The following is a 25483-nucleotide window of genomic DNA, read 5'->3' on the forward strand; positions in this document are numbered from 1 at the left end:
GATGGTCTGGCCTTTTGAAGATAGTCAATAAACACAGTGCCTTTTGCATCCCCCAGAAGACTGTGGTTATTATATTCCCTGCAGAGAAACAACATTATGAAGTAAATGACACCATGATGCCAAATTTTATCCATTTTCAAGTCTTCTTTGAACAGTCAGATGTCAGTTTACCTAGAAAGAAACAATGCAATTATTAATAAGAAAAGTTGTAATTGATGCATGCAAGATTTCACAGCTTTAGCATCACTCCTTCATAGTCGACCAATGAACTTCTCAGGCCAATGTCGTAGGAATTGCAAGAAATGTAAAAATAAAAAGTAGAAAACTCAAATATTTTGTTATAAATTTATTTACAATTATTTTTATGGGGTTTCTTTCTTAATTGCTGATTCAGCATATCTATAAATTTATTTTCTCAAAATAACATTTCATTTATTTTTTCAATTTAGAAGAGATCTTCATAGGAAACAAGTCCTCTTTTTTCTTTATAGTTAGCTAGTGATACTGTGGAACTTGCAGCTGAAAGAACAAATAAAAAGCAAAGTTTAATTTATTTATCAATTTTGCAGATATAATTAAAATTATTACACTTTTTATCATTTTATTAAAAACTAGAATAAATAAAAAGAAACAAAGTGGTACTGTATCTTTTGTGTACTTCAGAAGTACACGAGAAATTGATATAGTAGTTCACTGAAGTATAGGGGATTTCAGCTGAATTACATCCCTTCTCTAGTTTCTGCAGAGTACCAGATTCTTATAAAAATAAAAATGAAATTATTGTATACAGTGCTCAGGTACACCACAACTTGTCAGAAAGTGCGTATAAAGTATATGCAGTAATGTACAAATGTCTGGAAAGCGAACAATGTATGAGTCAGATACATGCTTGTGTGTGTATGGAGGGGAGAAAATCAGGTGTAGTGTTGGTGAATCTCAGAAAGCATGGAAGTTTTGAAGGATGCAGTGCTCCGACAACTAACAACTGATGCCGGCAGTTTGTTCCATGCTTCAGCAACTCTCAGCGTGAAAAAATGTTTCCTAAAGTCATGGGAGCTGTGCTGTTTTCTGACTTTGTAAATATGTCCACGGGTGTTATTCGGGTGGAGTTTGAAAAGATGCTCAGAGTTATTGTTTGTAAGATGGTTGATAATTTTATGGGTGTCTGCCAAGTCAGCTGCCAGACGTCGGAGTTTCAATGTGTCCATGCCCAGGGAAGTAAGGCATTCAGAATATGGCAAATGCCTGATGGAGGGTATTCTTTTGGTTGCACGTTGCTGAACGGCTTCCAGACGATTGATATCCTGGGCAAGATAGGGGTTCCAGACCGGTGATGCAAATTCCAGGTGAGGTCTTACCATAGCTATATAAAGCCGCAGATAGATAGTCGCAGAGTGGCTCACAAAGGATTTGGTGAGTGATGCCAAGACACCCTCAGCCTTCTTGACAATTTTAGCGATGTGTTTTGTCCAACGCAAATCACTGTCGACAATAACACTCGGGTCACGTTCACACAAAGACTTTTTGAGATTAGTGTTATGGAGGGAATAGGTGGACGCTGGGTTTCTCCTCCCAAAATGCATGGTGGTACATTTGTCCACTGCCAGCTTGAGTTGCCAGTCCATGATCCACTGCTGCATTGTGTCCAGGTCTGCTTGCAATAGAGATCTATAGTGTACAGGATCTGACCTCTTTATTTCGAGGTACAGCTTGATGTCATCTGCATATTTCAGCACTGTGGCATTCTTTAAGTTGGCATCTATGTCATTAATATATGCAACAAATAAAAGGGGGCCAAGAACAGATCCCTGTGGTACACCAGATGTCATCTCATAGGGTAAAAAGTGCTGTCCTAGAACTGTGACAAACCTCTTTTCGGCCGAAAATAAAGGACTTTAACCAGTTATAGTTCATCTCTTACGCCCAATGCAGAGAGCTTCACCATAAGTCTTTTGTGTGGCACAGAGTTAAAAGCCTTAGCAAAGTCCAGGTAAACAACATCCACCCAGGATCCGCGATCAGTGATTTGGGTAACATCCTCAAGAAACTCAACGAGTTGATTACAGCAGCTGGAGTTAGGAATAAATCCTAATTGTGACGGCTGGATGAGGCTGTGAGACTTCCAGAAGTTCCAGAGGGTTTCCCTGATACAGGATTCCATCAGTTTGGCGATGCAGCTAGTAAGACTAACGGGGCGATAGTTGACAGGCGATGTGCGGTCACCTTTTTTGAACAGAGGGATAACACTGGCAGTTTTCCACTGCTCTGGAGTAGCACCATTGTCAAGACAGAATTGGAAGAATAGAGAAAGTTGGCTTAGAAGAAAGTACCCACCGCGTTTGAGAAGTAGGTATGTAACACCATCGAGACCAGGAGAGGCATAGTTGCGTTTATTCTTAAGGTGGCGTTGTAGCATTGCTGGTGTAAATTGCATAGTAGATATAGAGTCCGATGTCAGTGGTGATGAAGATGGAACATTTTGGTCTTCGACAGTAAAGATGCCGGTATAGCATCCAGCAATGATTTCTGTACATTCTTTGGGATTGCCAGTAATCTGTCCTGTGTGGGGATTGCGAAGGGGACCAACTGGAGAGTGAGGTCTCTGCTTTGAGTGCACATACTTCCAGAACACTTTGCTGTCTAGGTTGGTTGCAATGCGTTGTTCAAATTCAAGCACTGCCATTTTTGTCACCTGCTCGAGGTGGTTGGCTGACCTATTGCGCTTTTTCCTGTTGATCTCTGATTTGTGCAATTTGTATTCCTGTTCAGCATTACGGCGTTCCTTCCTGGCAAGTCGGACTGCTGCAGTCTGCCAAAGTGCACTATTGGGTGGTTTTTTGTGCTTGTGTGGTACTGATGCTGCACATGCTGCCCATATTGAATTCAGAATGTTCTGGAGTATAGTGTCCACATCTCCAGAGGCATAAAATTCGAGCCAGTTTGGGCGTTGCAGCTCAGTACAATAAGAGCTCCAGTCTGCTTTATTCCAATCAAAGAGGGCAGTCTGAAGATGGTTGTGGTTTTTGTTACAACCAATCAGAGACAAGTCGGCCATGATCATGGAATGATCAGAGTCACCTAAAGGTTCTTCAATAGTGACACTAATGATTGTTTCAGGAGAAGCGGTAAGTAGCAAATCCAAAGTGTTGTTACCCCTTGTGGGAGAGGTAACAACTTGAGACCAATTTGAATTCAGCACCAGTTCAAGGAAATCGTCTGCACTTTGCGGCCAACAGAAGGCCTCCCAGTCAATCTCAGGGAAATTGAAGTCGCCCGCAATATAAACATACGTGGCTGTTTTCATAGCAGCAGCTCTGAGGATATCAAAAAGCTGTGCGTCTTGACGATAATTTGAGGGGCGGTAAACAACTCCAAGCAGAAGTGTTGACATGGTCATGTATATTTTGCAGAAAAATACTTCCTGCCGAGATTGGTTCAAATCATCACAGGGGATTGCCGATAGATTTGACCGAACATAAATCATCACACCCCCTCCACGGCGATTAATGCGGTCTTTGCGGAGCAGGTTGTAGCCGGCTATGCTGAAAACTCCATCACAGAGTGCAGAATGTGCCCATGTTTCCATGACTGTGATGAAATCTGGGTTGATACTTTTGACATAAGAGTCAAAAAGATGCACCTTGTTGCATAAACTACGGGCATTCAAGGACAGCAGTTTGTATCTGGATTTCAAATGATGATATACAGGGGATGGCTGATTGTTCTTGGTTAGTTTCCCAAGATTTTTGTATTGCCAGTTGTTGTTGTGGGTGCAGTTTGCTCAGTCCAACTGGTATCCCTTCTCCACGACTCACCACTTGACAAATTTCTAGATTTGCCCATCATCGCGGAGGCTAAAACTTTCCTGTGGCATAGAGTTGCGATTTAGGGAAGTTACAGATCTTAGCTTTGGGCGTACATCAAGTGGTAGGCCAGGACGTGTCCTAAAGTTGATTATGTTGTCGTGCCGAAGTCTATCAGCAGCCAGATGGAATGCCCGCGCCTCAGTCATCATCATCATCATCGTCGTTTAACGTCCGTTCTCCATGCTAGCATGGGTTGGACGGTTCGACCGGGGTTCTGGGAAGCCAGAAGGCTGCACCAGGCTCCAGTCTAATTTGGCAATGTTTCTACAGCTGGATGCCCTTCCTAACGCCAACCACTCCGTGAGTGTAGTGGGTGCTTTTTACGTGCCACCTGCACAGGTGCCAGGCGGGGCTGGCAACGGCCACGGTCAGATTGGTGTATTTTATGTGCCACCGGCACGGAAGCCAGTCGAGGCGGTGCTGGCATCGGCCACGAGTCGGATAGTGCTTTTTACGTACCACCAGACCAGGGATCCTGGCTGGTTCAATTCGATTTCGATTTCGCTTGCCCCAACATGTCTTCACAAGCAAAGGGGGTTGGCAAGGGTGCCTGTCGTACGGTCGCATTGGAGTATTTTACGTGCCACGGCCACGAGTCGGATAGTGCTTTTTACGTACCACCAGACCAGGGATCCTGGCTGGTTCAATTCGATTTCGATTTCGCTTGCCCCAACATGTCTTCACAAGCAAAGGGGGTTGGCATGGGTGCCTGTCGTACGGTCGCATTGGAGTATTTTACGTGCCACGGCCCCGAGTCGGATAGTGCTTTTTACGTACCACCAGGCCAGGGATCCTGGCTGGTTCAATTCGGTTTCGATTTCGATTTCGATTTCGCTTGCCCCAACATGTCTTCGCAAGCATGGGGGGTTGGGATGGGTGTCTGTCGTCGGATGAGGTTCTATATCGACTTCGCTTGCCTCAACCGGTCTTTGTGTCCAAGGGAGGAAAGGCATTCATAAGTGGGCTGGGCTCACTTGTCCTGCCTGGTCTTCTCACGTACAGAATATTTCCAAAGGTCTAAAGTTTGTAAAATCTGATTTACAAGTCCCATTAGGTGGCATGATGGTGCAAGACTATTAGGTGTATATATTCCGGTGGCTGTGTGGATGCAATCTCTATCTCTCTCTGACTGCCAGGATGCCAAAGAGCACAGAGCTGAATTGAAATGCTTTGACCAAGTCTTAATTGATAAGCTAGCTGGTTAGTTAAAAGTTACTTCAAGAACCAGAGCTTAGCTAACCTACATTCTTTGTTTAATATTTCAAGCAACCTTTACATTCCAACCAGAATACTGTGAGTACTTTGCTTTTGGTCAAAATCAACATTAACAGGTTACATGCAATGCACAACACGAAAAATAAAGAGTTATTTGTTAACTTAATTGACTGAATGATTATTATGATACTTCATTGACATGAAGGTTGTAAAACAGTGGCATTTTAAACTAACTAAACATAACTTGTATATATATAGAAAATGTGTGGTGAGCTTTTTCTGTTCCCCAGCAATGTTTCAATCAGAAACAAATTTTGTGCAAGAATGTCAACTGAGATTGTTGGTACTTTATAAACCCATGAAAGTTTATCATGGTAGGATTTGAAACTAAATTAAAAACAAAGAATGCAAATCTATCAGGTCATCCCATAAGTTCTGTCCGATTTTACATTTTTTTAAATTGAATGAAATTTAATAGTATTTTAATATGTCTGGTGGAATTAAAAATTATTTTTATGCATTTGTGTAGATTTAAACTAATTAAATATTATTTTACAGAATAATAGAATTAAAATTACTTTTATTAAAACCCTTTCTAACATGGAAGTATCGAAAGAGCATTTAAGGCACATAATGCTTTATGAGAAAAAAAAGGAAACTCTGCAGCCGAAGCAACTCGAAACATACACTCAGTTTATGGGGAAAGAATGTTTGAATGAAAGAAACTTGCAGAAGATGGTTTGCAAAATTCAGAAGTGGAGATTTCAGCCTTCAAGATGAAGATCAAACAGGACGTCCAATTCACCTTGAAGCGTTACTTGAAGAAAATCCTGTATTATCAGTTGAAGAATTGGCTTAGTTCAAACCATACAATGGTTCATCATCATCTTCAACAACTGGGAAAGGTTTCTAAACTTGGAAAATGGATGCCTCATGGATTGTCTGAAAGCAACTGCAAATCCTGAGTTGTCATCTGCTCTTCTCTCCATTCTTGCAAACTCATTTCACCCTTTTTGGATAGACTTGTGACTGGTGATGAGAAATGGATCTTCTATCAAAATGTTAAATGTCATAAACAGTGGCTTGGTAAAAGAGAAAAAGCTCAACCACAACCAAGAAGGGAACTTCATGGAAAAAAGATTCTTCTCTCTATCTGGTGGGATTGCAAAAGAGTAATTCATTTTGAATTGTTATCACCTAATTCAACAATCAATGTGCAAGTCTACTGTCAGCAAGTAGAGTGTTTGAACCAAGCTTTGAAGAAAGAAAGACCTGCTTTAGTAAATCGAAAAGGAGTGATGTTTCATCAGGACAATGCACAACCCCACACTGCATAGACCACATCATAGAAGATCAAAGAGCTTGGTTGGGAAAAAATTCCTCATCCACCTTATTCTCCTGACCTTGCTCCTTCAGACTATCATTTGTTCTGTAGTTTACAGAATCATTTGGGGGAGAAAAACTTTTGCAAGCCAGGAGGAGGTCGAAACTGACATTTCAGAGTTCTTTGCTTTGAAACCAAAAGACTTTTACATTGATGGGATTAAAAAGCTTGTAAATAGATAGAAGGAAGTCATAGATAATCAGGTAAAGTACGTTGATAATTAAATTTCAATTAACTATAACATTTTATTACTTGTTTTCTTTATTCAAAATTTGGACAGAACTTATGGGATGACCTGATATCTATTCAACTGCTTTACATAATATTCTTCACACAGAGTATGCCAATACTGTCAGATATGATGAAGGGGTTCACAGAAAGAAAAACATTTGAGAACACTTGTATTTAATAAAAATACTTAAGTCCTAAACTGACTTTAGGGGAAGAGAAATGGGAATGGTGACATGAATACCTTTTTCAAGGATCATGATTTTAAAAGCAGAAATTTCATGGGAGAGGTATAGCTGATTTAATGAAGCCCAAAACTTGGTACAATACTTTATCAACTCCAGAAAGATGATAAGCAAAGAAGATGCCAACAGAATTTGATCAAACTGTAGAGGGAAGTAACCAATACTGCAAAGCATTTGACTAAATCTTGTCAATAAATGAATATATATTTTGACATTAAAAGTTTACCTATTGTTCCCCATGATGGTGATTGTGATGAAGCTTGCTCCTGAGGTTGATTAAAAGAAGGTTGTCGCCTTGCCATAGATACTTTTAACTGAACATCGGATATCATACAGCCATTTACCTGAATACAATAGCAAAGAAAATTGGAATGAGTGTGATTTATCCATTACTCATGAAATAAACATTCATAAATAATCTAAAAATCACATTGCTGTCAATGTCATATAGTTTTAATTTGTTTACAATCTATGTTTCTATTTCATTTAAAAATACTTCCCACAAACATTATTTAAAATTAGTATATACATACCATTGCAATAGCTTGCTCAGCAAATTCAACTTTTTCAAAAGTAACAAAACCACAACTACCAAAATAAATTTTTAAAATTAGACAAAACAAGTGTATTTGTGTATGTGTCTTATATACAGTAACTTAACAGTTTTGAAAAGCAATTTAAGTTTCCTGAAGATATTTGGTTGATTTGATATAAAATTAGAACCTCTCTGCTTATTGCAATTATCTGGCTGTCTCACTACATACCTCATAATGGCCAGTGATAATGTATAAGAAAACAGTATCCACAAGTAAAAATAAGTATTGTAGTAGGCATGCTAACTCAGATGTACAGAGATTGAGGTTGAGTCTACTGGATTATTAAAAAAGTTGAAGTTACTTCTTGATAGTGTCTGTAATATTTTTTAATAAGATGGAGTATTTATGAAGGTTCATATTGGAAGTGTGCTGGTGTATGTTCAAGCACAACTGGAAGAAACTTGTGAGATGAAAGTTTATAGGAGTGTTAGTACATGTAGTATGGCATATTTGAAATGTTGCAAAGCCTGAAAAAGTAAAAAAAAATACAAAAACAAAATGTATGACATGCCCCGCCAGATCCATGTGGTGTGGTGCTATTTTCCAGTCAGACATGATGAATTTATCTGCATGATACACCAGGTGAATATCTCCTTTGTTGTATCTAGATATTTATCAGAACTCGTTTGAAACGGTTTGTAAAACTACATTTCCTCAAGGCATTTATATATGGCTTTGCTGTTTTGAGAACCCTACACTTAATGCTGTAGTCATTGTTTTGATCTCTCAATCTTAACATGTGAGCTATATTGTGATGTTTCTTTTGTTGGTGTGTGCATGTGTGAAGGATGACTCATAAACGTTTTTCTTGAAGATTCCCTTGCACAAGCCTTTGTAATTCTTCTTATTGATTGACTGGTTCAAAATACTTGAAGTAATTTCAGCTTTGTGCATTACCCATTTTACATATTTTTCATGAATAAATAAGATTATACTGATTGACTGACAAATTAGTGATGGAAAATAAGTTGTTGGCATCCTTTTTGTCTCGGGAGACAATGGAGTTGCGCATAAAGTAGTCTAGTCCGGCTTTTATATTTCATGTCCTGATACATTTCCTGCTGTGGCTGTGTAGTCCTATCCTGGACAAACACTCCCTCTGGCAGGTACCGCAAATGTAGCGAAGACTGTTCCTGGCTGGTTGTAGTGCCATAGTCTCTTGTTTACGTCTCTTCCTTTCTTTCCATTTCTCCTCTCTCTCTCTCTGTCACTCTTTTGTATTCCCTCTTTTACGGTACGTCGCCATTCTCCACGGTTGCCGGCAACTGCCTCACAACCGCTAATATTGATGTTGCAGGCCTTCATGTCCCTTTTGCAAACATCCTTGTAACGTAAGATTGGTCTACCCACAGACCTAGTACCCCTAGCAAGCTCTCCGTAGAGTATGTCCTTGGGGATTCTGCCATCTTTCATACAGCTAACATGCCCAAGCCATCTCATACGTCTTTGTGTGAGGAGTGCAAACATGCTTGGTATTCCTGCTTGCCTGAGGACATCTTTGTTGGGGATATGATTCTGCCATTTGATGCGGAGGATTTTTCGGAGGCAGCGCAGGTGAAAGATGTTTAGGTGACGCTCTTGGCGTATGTATAGCGTCCAAGTCTCACTTCCATACAGTAGAGTGCTGAGTACACATGCCTGGTAGATCTTCATTTTCGTGGTCTTGGTCAGCTTATTGTTGTCCCAAGCCCGTTTGGAGAGTTGGGCCATCGCAGCAGCTGCCTTGCCAATGCGTATATTGAGCTCAGCGTCAAGGGATAGGTTGTAGGTGATGGTAGAGCCCAGATAGGTAAACTTCTCCACCTCTTGTAATCTGTGGTCTCCAATATGTATGTTTGGGATGTCCGATGTAGCCTGGCCCATGATGTTGGTCTTCTTAAGGCTGATAGCTAAGCCAAAGTCGTTACATGCTTGCTCAAAACAGTTAATGAGCCTTTGGAGGGCTTCTTCTGTGTGTGTTACCAGAGCGGCATCATCAGCAAATAACATCTCCTTGATCAGGACGTTTCTGATTTTGGTCTTGGCACGCAGGCGCGAGAGATTGAACAGTTTCCCGTCACTTCTACTGTGCAGAAACACTCCATCATCTGATATGTGAAAGGCATGTGAAAGTAAGAGCGAGAAGAAGATGCCAAACAATGTAGGAGCAAGGACACAACCTTGCTTTACCCCGTTTTTTATTTGGAAGGCGGCTGATGTTGAACCGTTGTGCTGTATGGTGCCTTGCATGTCATCATGGAAAGACTTGATGATCCTCAGCAGCTTTGGTGGACATCCGATTTTTTGGAGCAGGATGAAGAGGCCTGTTCTGCTTACCGAGTCAAAAGCCTTTGTTAGATCAATGAAGGCCATATATAATGGCATTTTCTGCTCTCTGGACTTCTCCTGAAGTTGGCGTATGGAGAATATCATATCGATAGTTGATCTGCTTCTTCTAAAGCCACACTGCGATTCCGGATAGATTTGAGAAGCAAGTAGTTGTAGCCTGGCCAGGATAACGCGGGCAAAGGTCTTTCCAACAGTGCTTAGAAGAGATATACCACGGTAATTGTTACAATCACCACGGTCACCTTTGTTTTTGTAAAGCATAATGATGTTAGCATCCTGCATATCCTGAGGGACTGTACCCTCTTCCCAGCACTGACACAGAAGCTCATGAAGGTGCCGAAGCAGGATGGTGTTTTTGCCGGCTTTGATGATCTCTGAGGGGATGCCGTCTTTTCCCGGAGCCTTATTTCTTGCTAGGGAGTCAACAGCCTTGGTGAGCTCTGCTATAGATGGCGGACTGTCAAGTTCGCACATGACTGGCAAGATCTTGACACTCTCGACTGCAGCCTCAGCCACTGTAGTCTCCCGTGAGTAGAAATCCTGGTAGTGCTCCACCCATCTATCCATTTGCTTGCCTTGATCCCTGATGAGATCTCCAGTAGTTGATTTCAGAGGGGCTGACTTGGTTGCGGATGGACCGAGGGCCTTCTTCAAACGGGCATACATCCCACGGGTGTCGCCCCTGTCAGCAGCTGACTGGATACTCTGACATATTTCCTGCCAATGCCTATTTGCACAGCGTCTGGCTATCAGTTGGGTTTTATTTCGTGCCTTTCTGAGTTCTTCGAGTGACTTTGTAGAAGAGTCACTCTTGTATTGCATCAGAGCTGCACGCTTTGCTTCGATAACTGGCTCCAGCTCTGAGAGCCCAGCATTGAACCAATCTGGGTTTTGCCTTTCTCTCATGCCGAAAGTATCTATTGATGTCGTATACAAGGCTTCCCTGATATAGTCCCATCTACTTTCAGCAGAGGAGGTTGGGCAGCTACTGAGGGCAACCTTGATAGAAGCAGCAAAACATTTTCGCAGTGTAGGGTCCGCGGTTCTGGCGGTGTTGATGCGTGGTCGGCCCAATTTCTTGGAGCGATGGACTCTTTTAGGCAGAATCCTCACCCTACTTCTAATTAGTGAGTGGTCTGTGTCACAATCCGTGCTGTGGTAACTGCGGGTCAATAGAGTAGAATTCAGAAAAGATCTCCGTGTAATGATGAGATCCAGCTGATGCCAGTGGTGAGATCTTGGATGTCTCCAGGATGCCTTGTGGGATGGCTTGATGGTAAAGAATGTGTTTGTGATGCACAGGATGTGGTATGTGCAGAATTCAAGTAGTCTCTGACCATTGTCATTCATGTTGCCAATACCAAAGTGTCCAATACAAATGGGCCACGAATCATGGTCAGATCCCACGCGAGCGTTAAAATCCCCTAGAAGGTAGATATTTTCAGTCGTTGGTATATTTTCTATGACACAATTGAGATCTTTGTAGAACTGGTCCTTGGTCTCCTCTGAGCTGTAGAGAGTGGGAGCATAGATGCTGAGTAGATGTACTGAGCCAGAAGAAGTCGAGAGGCGCAGTGAGAGGATACGCTCAGTGCCTCCTGATGGTGGTTCTATTGAGGAGAGTAGTGAGTTTCTCACTGCAAAGCCAACGCCATGTTGACGAGGTTCTTCTGGATCGCTTCCCTGCCAAAAGAAGGTGAAATCCTGCTCTTTGAGTTTGCCGTTTGAGGGAAGTCTTGTCTCCTGCAGCCCAGCAATATCTATGTTGAGCCTCTTTAGTTCACGGTCAATGATGGCCGTTTTCCTTGTGTCTTCAATCCTGAGTAGATCATCAGATATTCCAGGACACATGGTCCTGACATTCCAGCTTGCCAACCGCAGAACTGGTGTTTTCTTGACTTTTAGTTGTTTGCCTGGTGCAGAGGTTGCAGGCCGCTTTTCGAGTCATACTCTTAGCTCCAAGCACCCAATGGAGCAGGCGACCTGTGGCGGGTTAGCACCTTATTAACTGGGGGCTGCCCAGCTTGAGGTGGGCAGTAGCTAACCAATAGGACACGGAGGTCCCTCCCACCGTCAGAGGTAACCCGTAGCGCCCATATTTTACGCCAATCTGAATGGACTTATCACTCGTGACTGTTACCTCCCGTGTTGTTTCTGCAGCTTTTTACAGCAGCACTGAAGTGTCCTCTCCAGTTTTGCACAGGCCTGGGCTATAGATAAGAAAGTCCTGGGTAGCCCAATTGTCAGGTTTCCTCTCTCGACCTTGCTGATGTAGTCCAAGGAAGTGCAGTGCATTACGTTTGGCACCAGCTTGGTTGCAGGAGCTGCCGGAAGAGTGTCGAGTTGAACACTAGACCGCCTTCGGGGCTCCACTCCGGATTTCTTTGAAGGTTGTCTCCTTTCCGTAACCCTGGATAGGGGCCCATACCGGGTACTGTCAGCCGGAGCCAGCTGAGCCTGGAACTCGTGTCAGGCAGGGTCGTCACTCCCTGAAGTAGTGGGGAGAGAGTGACGACCCTGGAAAATAAGTATTCCTTTTTGAAATGTTGTGAAAGTAAAAATGTAAGCAAAAATAGTAAATAAGAAATTTACTGTGCAAAGAAAGAAATAATTGATGATTGACAAACAGAAAAGATATTTAGGAAAATTGTTAATTTGCACACATGCAGAAAAATGAGCAAGAGATGGTGGGTTTCAATAAAAAGAAATGGCGATACATATATATATATATATATATGTAAATATTCAACATGAAAATACCTCTTACTTAACTGCTTTCCCAGAGGGAAAAAAGTAAAAGGCGTGCCACTGAGGTGTCCTAGATTGAAGACGGTATGCTAGAGAAAAATCAAGATGTTGAGAGAAGCATGTAAGGAATGATAGCAATGAACCTATCCTTACATATGATAGAATAAAGGGAAGTACAGAATTGCTATTATGAGGATGTTGAATGATTAGAATGCATGGGAGAGAAAAAAAAAAACCTACTCCAAGTAAACTCAACAGAGAGACTAGCTGTAAAGTACATGGCAGCAAGGAAAGCAGGTGAGCAATTAAATATCAATCAGTATAGGAAGGTGTCATACACCATGATTAGCACAGTGGTGTCATCATCATTAACTGCTATAATAGCAAATATGCATAAGAGAGGGAATTAAGAAAGGCACTAAGTTGAAGAACCAGGTTATGAAAATTACTGAAAGAATTATAGCACAATTGATTAGGAAGAGAAATAGCCAAGATGAAGTACAGTTTGGGTTATGCCAAGCATAAGCTGCTACATCAAACGTTTATTGACATAAAATGATGATATATTTAGTAGGTGTGTGTAAATATATAATTATATTAGTTCATTTATGTATTTTACGATTTATTCTTAAACAGATTTCTGAGAGTAAAGTTGTTCTAACAAGTTTCATATAAAAGGGCTGTGTTTGCAAATGTAATCGTTTGCATGAGTACTAAGATCATATTTTTTGGCCTAAATCTGTTTATTAAAGCCAAGCAATATTTCATCTAGTGTTAATGATACTGTTGCCTCAGAATGGACCAAGTACAGTCATCTATACTATACTATAAACTAGATGTAATGAACAGTAAGTCAATAGCTTAGTATTTTACGATTTCAATATTACATAAATATTTGTAAACCTGGGAAACTATGTTCTTTAATGTATTTTAGATTTAAAATGCGAATACAACAAATTAAGATTAAGAGTATTTAAAAACCTACTTTCTTTCTAGTTCCATCGTTACATTTACAATAGGACCAATATTTTCAAATGCCTTCCGCAGCAATTCCTCTGTAACTTTGTGACCATAAACATATATTGTGTTACCTTTCCTTGGGTTATCCGATCGTTCTTCTCTATCACGATCATACCCTGAAAAAGAAAAAAGGAGATAAGTTTAGCACTGAACATGGGATTATGATAGCAAATGTTAGACATTTGTGTCTGAATGAAGTTTATATACTTGCTCACACTTTTGTTATAAAAGGTTCGCAGTACAAAATACAATCTAAATGTATAGTCTTATAGCAAAATAATGCTGCAATTATAACTATTTTTGGCAAGCTTGGTAGAGCCTAGCTTTTTCAATGTGAGATGATGTCTTTATCAAACAGAGTTAATAAAATATCAATTCAAACATCTGACAAGAGTTCCTAATGTTCAAAATGCCTAAATCCCATGAATTTTACACACAAGCCATGCTAAATTAAAAAGCTAGTGCTTTCAATTTAGCCTACATAATCATTTAAACAGCACACAAGCAGATAAAACCAAATTCAATTATAAAATGAGAATATACTAACTTGTGTCTCTCATGCCACCTTCCATTACAAAACTTTCAGAAAGTCCTTTTCGTCGTGGTTTTACAACCTGGAGGAATGTAGATAAAGAAGCATTTTTTAAAGATGCTATTACAGTGCTGAAGTTAGTGAAAATTAAAAAGTAAAAATCTTTAAATTCATTTTTTTCTTATATTAATAACTTCTAATATGAGTAAAATGTGTGTTTGGAGGAGGTCAATTAAATTGACCACAATGAATTTACTGGTATTTTATTTCATTGACTACTAATGAGAATCAGAGCTGACCAGAGTGGGATCTGAAGACAGAACAACTGAAATAATGTTTATACCCTAACTTGGCATGAAATGTAATACACAAACAATACACAAATAGTAGGGTTTAATAACTTGTTTTTCAACTTTTAGAATACAATTCTGAGAAGCAACAAGAGAATGTTTAAGTAATCACTTGATTCAAATTTCTTAATATGTTTAAGAGATTAGTTTCCATAATACAAAGTCTATAATAATACAATACCTAGAGCAATGAAATTAAAACAAGATTAACATGGATGTCATCCTATGCTCCCAAAGAAGCTATAAGATGGCATATTTGTTATGTTCAGTCAAATAACTGATCTCAGATTAACACATACTAAACAATATCAAATTTTATAGAAACAGTTTATTTCTTACTATATTATGCAACAGGTGATCTATAAAAGAACTTGAAGAGAAAGCTAAGATTTCTGTACTTCATGTATATTTTACTTTTGCTGGCCACAAGATTACAATAGAACATTGTTTTGAAATGTGACTCACTTCTTTTTCTTCTTCTTTCTCTTGACTATCAGGATGTGTAGCAGAAAATGGTTGAAAGCCAACAGTACTTGGTGTTTTGTCAGGATCCTAGATAAGTTTTTAAAAAATTAGGGTATTTAGTAATATTTTATAATTATTTGATAAATACTGACAGAATATTTTGAAAGAATTATTGGATGAATGATTTTCATGTAGTTTACAAGATTTTACAGTAAATGTTAGGTGACACTTAATCCATCCCTATAGCTAAGGTAATTTGAAACTTAACTAAAACTGAAATAAAATTTCATTTCAAAGTCTTTGTGATGATGCAGCAACTCAGCCAAATCTAGAGTATATTCATTCTCATTTTTATGCAAAATTCTGTGGTAAAAACAATTGATTTGTATACTATAAGTAATAGAAACCTTTCACACTGAAATATTTCTATTTATTACCAAGATTGGATTTTACTCCTGTAGAGAATGTGGACATATATATCTCGATGGATGGTTTCAGTCACCTGCTTAGATGGCACAAGTATGAAGCCAAAGGTAGTCAGTCAATAGTTAGTATAGCATTCCAACAAAATAGCTACTCTGAAGTACCTTGAAGATAGCTATTGAAATAGCTGTCTTGTGGTAATCAGATAGGAAATGGTAATGGTAGGGTACAGGACATAAAAAGAAAACCGATATGTGTTAGACATTTAAAATAGTATAAGTCAAGATATGTAACAATTATTTCCTAATTCTGCATGCAATAAATGTTGATTGCCTTGCTTCCTGTAGTATTCAGATTACTCAGTCAAATCTAATGCTTATTTATTCACATTGTTTAGAATACATTATCTCATAGCTTTGAGGTTTAATAGATTATTTTTGACAACAAAAATATTTGAATAAAGACTATTTACTATATTTTGCCTTTGTCATTGGATTGACAAATAAATAGAAAAATAATAAGCAACAATTATTTCGAATGGACCATGAAATTGCCTAGGTAAAATGAGCTAAATGTAATATCAGGACAAATGAATGTCAATACTCAGATAATCATTCACCAAGTTTCTGGACTCAAATTACAAAACAAAAACAACAAAAAAATAAATACAAGTGAATTTTTCTACTTACCTTGAGCTTTTTTTCAAAGTTTTTTGAACGTTTAAAACTTTGTTTGTCTTTGTTTTCATTGTTTAACTTAATTGCCTACAAAAAAAGATAATGTGAAATTTGTAATTTGACAGAATATCATTCAAAAATATTCTCGTTTAGGGTTTTGCATGTTTTCATTTTTGCTTACTCTTTCATATCCACTTTCCTATGCTAACATGAATAAATGACTTTTGCAAATTAGAACAATTACAGAAGCATGTCTGTGAGATTGTAGTGGGTTGATGAGTCCTTGTCAATCAGCTGGATAACTTCTTTTGGATGCAATCCAAAGAAAGCTATCTAGCTGTTGTTAGCATATGAAGAAGCATCATCATTCCACATGTGGAAGCTATATTCCATTGTTGGTCTCACTTGAACATTTTTAGAGAACCAGAGCCAGGAATGAAGTGTTTTATGTCTTTAAAAAAGGATGGATAGTCATCAGGGTGTGATTCATTTCTACATTGAACTTAAGAGAGACCATTGATAATTGCCAGGCGTAGCATTCATAGCACTCTAAGGATGTTAAAAGCATGTTTCCAAGGAACTAGAGTTGAACAATATGCAGAGGACGATGAACAAGATAACCTTTGATATGTAATTGTTACTTTTTACTGTTGAAAAAGACTAAACTCATGTTCGTTTAGAAAATTATTCTGAGGTGTCTGTTCATGGAGGTAGGGGCTAGGTTGCATGAGGATGATTTCTGTGTGTGTAGAAGGCTAGTGAGGAGTGAAGAGCATATTATCTGCAGAGAAATGAATGTTGTTAACAATATACCTATGTATGTGACGGTTGATAGTGTATACCAGAGAGAGACTCATAAGCACATGCTGCAGTGGTATGATATGAAGCTTTTAATGCAAAACATGAGAGGCAGATAGAGCTTAGCTAAAAGATGTTCATGTCAAACTTAAATGGTTTGCTGATGTCAAGTATAATATTACTTTTGCCAGATTTCTCAAGGTTGTGGAACCGCTAGTGAAAGCTATAGGATTGCTATGACCCTTTCTATCTCAGAGATATTGAAAGTGACGGCAATAGGTCAGGAGCTGACAGGGTCAGAAGGGGACACTTTAGTATGAATGGGTCCTTGTAAAGAGAAAGATTAATGAGTTTAGTAAGGATAGGGGCTAGTTCTGGAATATAATGTTTCAGGATAATTGAAGAAATGGCGATAGACAGAAGAACTAACTGGCTTGAAGTCACTGATGTGTATGTGTACATAAGTATGGCTGGAGTGAAGAACAAAAGTTTTGTAGGAGTCTTGATGAGTGTCTGTATTAAGATGTTAGATAAAAGTGGAGAGTAAATGGGGGAGTGTTTTCTGCAGGAGTACTGATAAGTTTTCATTGAGTAGTGGTAGGTAAGAATATTCTACAAAGTTGGTACAAATCCTCTTGCTAAGGGAAATTAGCTTCCAAGCTCCTGCTTGAGATGCATGTAACAGAATTGATAAGATCTGGCACTCAAACCTTCCACCCACTTTAAAAGTTAAAATATTTACAACACTGACTGAGCCAGTCCCTCTCTATGGATCAAAGACCTGGACCTTATCAGCTCTCTTAGAAAAACAACTAGATGGAACATATACCAACCTGCTCAGAAAGACACAGAACATCAGTTGGAGATCACACCCAACACTTAGTAACATCTATGGAAATCTGAAACCAATATTCCTCAAGCTAAAGCAGAAATGGCTACAATTTGCTGATCACTGTCATCAAACAAAGAAAGAGGTTATCTCATCCCTGCTCCTATGACATCCCTCTGGAAGTGTTTTCTCCAGGAAACTGACATTTCCAGATACCATATCTCGGGACTCAGGGCTGGATATTAGAGATCTGAACATAGCAATGCAGGACCGTGTGGTGTGGAATGGGATTGTCAGTAGAGTTCCAACCAACTATAGGTTGGTTGAAGGATGATGATGAAGAGAAATGAAGGGCTAGCTGCAATTTAGATGGTAGAGCTTGTAGACTGTACAATGCAAAAATGAATCAAGGTGGATAAAAAGTGCCTAGTAGAAGCATGTTGGAGGAAGAGTATTTCACCTTATAAAGCTGTAATTAAGTTAAAGCCTATACTCAGGGTTTAGGTTTTAGCGGTGTGAGGGATGTGAAGGAAGAGACATAAAAGAATAGCTTTGGTCACCTTAGCTGTTTCAGATAAGTTGTGAGTGAAGTCAAAGTACCATGATTAGGCTAAGGGTGGATAATCAAATACATTTCAACAGAGATAGTTTGGTAAAAGCTTGGAAATTAAAAAATAGATCAAGAGGGTTTTGAGTGTGATAAGCAACAACACACACAAAACAGCAACGCATGTGCTAACATTTGGTTTCAGTTCCAGCAGTGTCGGTGCAAGGGAAGTGGGACAACAAAGAAGCTTTGTGAACCTCGAGATTACCAAGTAAAATGACTTCAGAGAGAGCTAATGTGCTTAACCAATAAAATCACATTCCTACTGTGCAAGTCGACTCATTCAACCAGTTTGCAATATTTAGGATTTTGAAGTTTTAACATGTCGTATATTTGCTCTTTACAAAATATTATGAAAATGCATGGCTCAGTGGTTAGAATGTCAGGTTTACAATCATGAGGTAGTGAATTCAGCTCCCAGACAGAGCTGTATGTTGTGTTCTTGAGCAAGACACTATTTCATGTTGCTCCAGTTTACTCAGCTGTAGAAATGAGTTGCAACATTACTGGTGCCAAGCTGTATCAGCCTTTGCCTTTCCCTTGGATAACATCAGCAGCATGCAGAGGGAAGGTTGGTATGCATGGGTGACTGCTAGTCTTCCATAAACAACCATGCCAGGACTTGTGCCTCAGAGGGGAACTTTCTAGGTGCAATCCTATGGTCATTTATGACCAAAGGGGGTCTCTGCCCTTTACCTGTACAAAATGTGCAAGTTCTAGGGGCATTAACTCTTATAAAAAGTTCCCATAAATCTAGAGTATTCGGAAAAATATTGAAGGTTATCATAAGGGTGAATGGTGGCATCCTCTGCATAAAAGTGTATATGGTTAGAGGTAACAGCGACCAGATTGTCATCATAACTTTCTAGGTGCAATCTAGGTTCAATGTTAATAAAATACAGGTTGGTGAAAGGCTATCAATCCACGTTACAATTGAGAAGCAATCTGACAGGAAACATTCAATTCAAGAAATAAGAAATGGCTCAAGCCCAATCATTGCTTTCACTAAAGAATGAGAGTTGAACAGACTTAAAATGAGAAAAGAAGTGATTGTTCACAACTATATCTAACATTTTTGAAATGTTAAATATAAGGTCTGAAATGTTTTGGGGATGGAACAGTCATGTTATAATAAGGTACGGTTGATACACATTGTGAGAAAAAACAACAACTGGAGAGTCTTGTATATTTGAAAGCATACAATGAAGGTGATAGCAGTACTACTAGCAGAAATGATCTAATTAAGTTGAAAACACACAATAATAATTTCTCTTACACCAGATTTTAAAAGCCTTTTAGCATGTTCCAAGGCATCAGCAGAAGATTCTGAAGCTGAAAATACATAATGAAATTAAACAATAGTTATTCTAAAATCAATTAATCAAAATTTTATTCATCTAATGCATATACAATAAAAGGTCTATTGTTTGGCTTTATATGTTGAAAGTTTTATGCTAATGGTGATTTACACCACTCAGAGAAATATGACTTGAAACATTCATAGACCTTCCAAGGGATTTAATGCCAATAAAATGAAATAAACATTCTAGCAATAGTGAATTTAGCTTACCAAAAGCTTACCTCTCTTCTGTTGTACATAGTAAATCAGTAATGAATATAGAAATTTATTCAACAGAAGAGTTCGCTTCTTACAAAATACAAACTGATAAGAATAAACTTAAGTGCTAGTAAGAAATATAGAATTGCCACAAATGAACTGTGACAGTTAGATATTTATCAAAACTTCTCCAATGTAGGCACAAGAATTGCTGTGTGGTAAGTATCTTGTTTACCAACCACATGGTTCCGGGTTCAATCCCACTGCATGGCAACTTGGGCAAGTGTCTTCTACTATAGCCTCGGGCTGACCAAAGCCTTGTGAGTGGATTTGGTAGACGGAAACTGAAAGAAGCCCATCATATATATATATATATATGTGTGTGTGTGTGTTTGTTCCCACCAACATCGCTTGACAACAGATGCTGGTATGTTTACGTCCTCGTAACTTAGCAGTTTGGCAAAGGAGACTTATAGAATAAGTACTAGGCTTACAAAGAATAAGTCCTGGGGTCGATTTGCTTGACTAAAGGCAGTGCTCCAGCATGGCCACAGTCAAATGATTGAAACAAATAAAAGAATAAAAGAATTCAAAAGATATTTTTTGCTTCAGCCAGCTACATAGCAATTTTTTAGAAAAAAACCCCCCAAAAAACAATGAGTGTGTGCGCATGCATGTATGTATATGCATATATGTGTGTGTGTGGGTGTGAGCATGTCAGGCTTTGAGAATTTGTCAGAATATAAAGTAAAATTTAACTCCAGAGACTATTCCTCAGAAAAAATAACTTATTACATTTTTCTCTTTATAAACTTTTCCCAAAATGAATAGGGAAATGAAGTTTTATTCAGTGTTTAAATACTGTTAATATTTATAGCTGAAGTATGGGTTTTCTGGTAAAGGTAGCGACTAGTTACAGTTTACCAAACAAACAAACCAATCCCTTTTACTTCACCACAAATTTATTGAACATCTAGATATTATTATTGTTTTAACAAAGCTATCCCACTTTTGATAATATGAGAAAATACAGTGTTCAGGCTAAATTTAACATTTTGCAGAAAAGGAAAAGAAAGCACAACATCCCATCCAAAAATTAAAGTATTTTAAAAATCGAAAAAGATCAACTAGATTCTGGCTGGGATATAGTTTACTCAAAGTAGCCATCCTCAGCTTCCACCACAGCCACAAGACAGCCCTTAGAACATGGCGCACCTGTTCTTGTGTCCCTGGGAAGATTTTTGAGCATCTCCTTCACCTAGGTCACCAGCTTGGCCTTAGTGCTGCAGGTAGTGTTGTTAGTGTCTTTCTCAACAGCACACTACATGAGATTACAATTGGGGCCAGAAACTGGGGCTGGTGAAGTTATAGAAATTCTGATTCTTTCCAGAGATATGGCAAGAAGCTGAATCCTGCTGCCACACACATATGGCCTTTTGGCAGAAACCCTCTCCAGCCAGGGTTTAACCACAGTCTCCAGCAGTTTCACATTATTAATTGAGCGTAAGGCCCTGTTCAAAGATGACATGACATCGACTTCACTGGAGACACACCCAAAGGCCATCTCTGTTTTGGAGAACTAGGTTTTCATGATATCCATATCATGTCTTACAGCCATTAAGTGTTCATGAAACATTGAGCAGCGGTCATGATGTCAACATTTTGATATCTAGAGTGAATCATTATGATATAGGTAACTTTTTTCCAATATTCCGATGGCTCCAAGTCCTCCATGTCAGCTAACTTTTTGTCAACTACAACCTTAATGTTTATGCTTTCTAATGCCATTGGCTGTTCACCAATACATCAAGCTGTTCCTGCAAAAAGGAGACAAAGAAATAATCAAATTTAGCCCAAATATGCTGTAAATGTAAAATAGTTTTTAATGCTAACTTACGTCGTTTTACAGGTGGAGTGTTAACAGTTTGGCTTTCTGGTTTGGCAATCCTCATGGCCTGCAAAGCTTTTTTCTGCATAAAATAAAAACAAATGTATTATACAACAGCCCTGTATATAGGTTTTGTTCCTGGTGACATCGATGCAAAAGTACAAAATGTAACAGCATATTTTCACTAATTTGGAGCAACTGATTTATGCAACTGGAAAAATGTATTATATCGTTTGTATCTATGTCTCAGTTTTTCTCCCATTCTTTCTTTAGTCGTCTTGTTGCATAGTGTGGTAGGTTTTATTGTTCCATTCGTGTTTTCTATTGAGGTTCGGTCTGTCTATTACTATGTGTGTGGCCTCTGTAATCCAAGTGTCGTGTCTGTTCTATGCGTTGATAATACCTTATGAGTAGGATAGGAACATTTAATAAAGTCTAGCATATAAAACAAGCACAGACATTAAATGTAGTCCTTGTAGAATGAAAAACAGCACAAATGGCAAGTGAAAAAGTAGGTTAATTGTTATGTCCACATGGAGACCGACAAACAACTAGCATATAAGCTATTAAAATAAATTACCTCAAACGTCCCGAGGCATCCTTAAGAGCTGGTTCTAATCTGAATCATGGTGTTAAGCAGAGGGGAAAGACTTTTTCCTTGTAAAGGGTAATCATCTATTGATATTGAAATATAAGACTCAAATTATTTGACACTTATAGAGTATTGTATTGTTGAAATTATTTTTTTTGCTCAATAATTGAGCAATGTAGTGTTTCAGATTCCGCAATCTCTACCAATTAAAATGATTAATCTTAATAAAGTGATACAGTTTAACAAGAACAGCATGAATTTGTCGAAGACAATAACAAATATCATACCAATAAATATATATGACAATGATTATTAAATACATACATTTTAAAGTTTATCTTAGATTTAACGAATATTAGCCATTCTTTCCGGGTCTCACAGACAACAAATATCATAATCTTATAAACATTCAGTCACAAAAAATACAGAATATTCGTATTCACACAATAACTAACCTTCTTTCGAAGTTTTGCATATTTTTGTTTCAGAAACTCTTCTTCTTCAGTAAGTGCAGACGGAAAATTAATCATTTAAAATTTATTTCGAACAAGAAATGGTCACTGTTTAATAATAACTCTTCTTTCAGGGAGAGAGAGAAAATGGGCCATTTTAGCGCTCTTCAGTAAAAGCAAAGAATATTCAGCCATCTAAAGTATCTGTTTAGTCCTCTCAGTCTGTTTATTTGAAGTTATTTCTGATAAAAAAATTTGAGAAATTATTATATTTTAATTATTTATACAGAATTTGAGATAAAGACTGGAAAGAACTATGAGGTATGAGTTGCTTCAATGTCTGTATCAAGCACGGCTTGTTTACCTTCAGGTGTTTACATTTCCTATTACTGTTATTTTTGGTTTTAATTATACCATTTTCCTTCCCGTTTCTAGGGAAGGAAAGTGGTGAGAAAAGTGTCTCAGTCAGAGAAAATCCATAAGTGTACAGCAAGAAACACAACTTCCTTTTCCTCTGGTCATCAACCAATCTCATACTTTTATGACCATTATTATTTTCATGTCTCCATGTACTTCTTTTACCAAAGGATTGTCAATCATGTTAGAGTTAGTATGTCAGCTTACCAGACCAACTTTATTTTCCGCTATACAAAATAACTGACTGAACAGTTATGTCATTTACTATATTTTCAACTATTTCGTTCTTATTACTCTCATTACTTCGATCTTCAGTTTATGTATAATACTCTCATTTCCAGCATCTTGCATCCATCATTCGTACCCAGAGTACTCGTGAAATTACTATTATCGCTTTAAAAAAATGTAAAACCTTGAATTTTCAGAAACAGTGTATTAGTAGTACCGTAGTAGTATGAACTACATAAGTGTGCCCACCGTCGGCTTTGTTTCCACTTAACTTTTTTTGAAATACAATAATCAAAATTTTCAGAAATACAATTATGTTAGAAAAAGTTGTAAAAAAAAGTATTGTGGCATGTTAGGTCACCGCAATTCATTCATCGTAAAAAAAAAAAATGAAAAGTTACAAGGGAATAACTAGGATCCTCTCCCCACCCGTTGCTTTTTGTTTTCATATTCACTCCCTACACATTCTTATACATCCGTTGCATTATTTTTTTTTAAACTTTGTTTCCGAGTAATATTGTTAACATTAACGTAAACAACATTCTGTGCCATATGAATATGTCCCTCGTTTAAGAAACAGATTGGGTTTATTTACATTTGTGAAGAAAAAAAAAGATACCCTTCCCCCACCCCTAACCCTAAATCTAAAATAGATTGAAATGCAATCGATTCTAGGGTCATAATTATGGGCGACAATTTCATACGACACCGCTAGAGAAAATGGCAGTTTTTCTAGCGGTGTTATATGAAATTGTCACCCATAATTATGACCCTAGAATCGATTGCATTTCAATCTATTTTAGATTTAGGGTTAGGGGTGGGGGAAGGGTATCTTGGCGATCTTTCGTTTGTACGTGCTACTACAAACGAAAGATCACCTAAGGCAAACTTACGGTTCTAGTATATTTCACCATCGTCACATCAACAGACATTACTCTATCAATCCCTTGCATGATGCCATAATGGTGAAAACAGGACAAGTAGAAATTTAAGGCTGCACAGTTTTAACTCGAAATAATGTAAACACTGAATCGGCCATACACACACACACACACACATACATACATGGATACATACACACACACATACATACATGGATACATACACACACACATACATGCATACACACGCACGCACTACAAAAACTGAGTAAAAAATGTCAGTTATCTCTCTCTTTCACACACACTAACAAATGCACTTCACTTACACACCATACTTTCTGTCTCGCACACCCCATCAAACACACGCACGCACACACATGTACTTCAATGCTTCCCATGCACGGTAACTTCAAAAGAACTTTCCTCCTCATACAATCGCTTTCTCTTAGTCTCTTTCGCTTTCATTACTTGTTAAAAACTGCCGTTCAAACCGAAAAGATCCGATTTTTTTTTCTAAGAGTGCAATTGGTAAAATTAAAAAATAAAAAACAAAAAGTGGTAGGCAAATTTCCTTTTATCCTTCCTTCAGTGTTTAAGTTTTTTTCCTCGACAAATTTGCCTGCACACAACAGAGCTCTAGAGGCAAATACCTGCAAATCAATAGACACTGTTGTGGATCAAGAAGAAATAGTTCACAATTCTGCAGAATCTATTCAATAATTAAAGTGTTAACTTTGTACTCACCCGTCAAAATTTCTTTCTTGAGCAAAATATGGAAAATGACAAGGGACGGAGAATTAAACAAATCTCCACCAAAATTCTTTCTATGCAACTTTTCCCAACATAATCGTAATCTACACCTAAAAATGTCTGGAAAATTTCATTACATCTTAAAAAGAGTTGTGAGGAAGTCGACGGTAGCACATTTCTGTAGTTATACAGGTTTAATTTTGTTAACGTCTCTGAGGTTTCTTCAGTCCAGCTGGTTTGATCTCCCATGATTTTGCAGTTGAAGTGGAAATTGTTTTAATCAGTTAGTTATTTGGCCTTTTGTTTTTTTCAACACTTATTTCAATTAATATTAATAGTGAAGTGGAGGTAACTCTCCCTAAATCCTACGTCAATATTTACTCCAAAAAATTCATGGGATTCTATC

At 38.2% G+C, this 25483-nt stretch overlaps 2 protein-coding genes across 8 annotated transcripts in view; one reads left to right on the forward strand and one right to left on the reverse strand.

Moving 5' to 3' along the window:
• Positions 1-331: 331 nt before the first annotated feature.
• LOC115230142 (negative elongation factor E) lies at positions 332-25389 on the reverse strand. 5 transcript variants are annotated; one of them, XM_029800370.2, is made up of 10 exons: positions 25072-25389; positions 21767-21839; positions 19588-19643; positions 16090-16164; positions 14978-15064; positions 14178-14244; positions 13596-13746; positions 7472-7526; positions 7165-7282; positions 332-519 (listed from the first exon to the last, which is right to left on the reverse strand). In XM_029800370.2, exons 2-10 carry the CDS (start codon positions 21819-21821, stop codon positions 446-448), a joined length of 738 nt encoding a protein of 245 aa, XP_029656230.1. In that variant the 5' UTR covers positions 21822-21839; positions 25072-25389; the 3' UTR covers positions 332-445. The 5 variants fall into 5 exon arrangements, with proteins under 5 accessions (XP_029656230.1, XP_029656224.1, XP_029656219.1 ...); XM_029800364.2 differs by lacking the exon at positions 25072-25389 and adding an exon at positions 24340-24497; XM_029800359.2 differs by lacking the exon at positions 25072-25389 and adding an exon at positions 22805-23061.
• Positions 22987-25483, forward strand: part of LOC115230173 — a 143736-nt gene continuing 141239 nt past the window's right edge. Inside the window, exon 1 of one of the 3 annotated variants that reach the window (XM_029800396.2) lies at positions 22987-23122. Coding sequence is in view for 1 of the 3 variants with exons in the window: in XM_036500347.1 (XP_036356240.1) it covers positions 23138-23171 (34 nt within the window). In the remaining 2 variants the exon portion in view is untranslated. Of the gene's footprint in view, positions 23172-25483 lie in introns of all 3 variants that reach the window. The other 2 variants (XM_029800391.2, XM_036500347.1) reach the window with 2 other exon arrangements.

The sequence above is a fragment of the Octopus sinensis genome, linkage group LG2, assembly GCF_006345805.1.
Source record: "Octopus sinensis linkage group LG2, ASM634580v1, whole genome shotgun sequence".
Classification (NCBI taxonomy): Eukaryota; Metazoa; Mollusca; class Cephalopoda; order Octopoda; family Octopodidae; genus Octopus; species Octopus sinensis.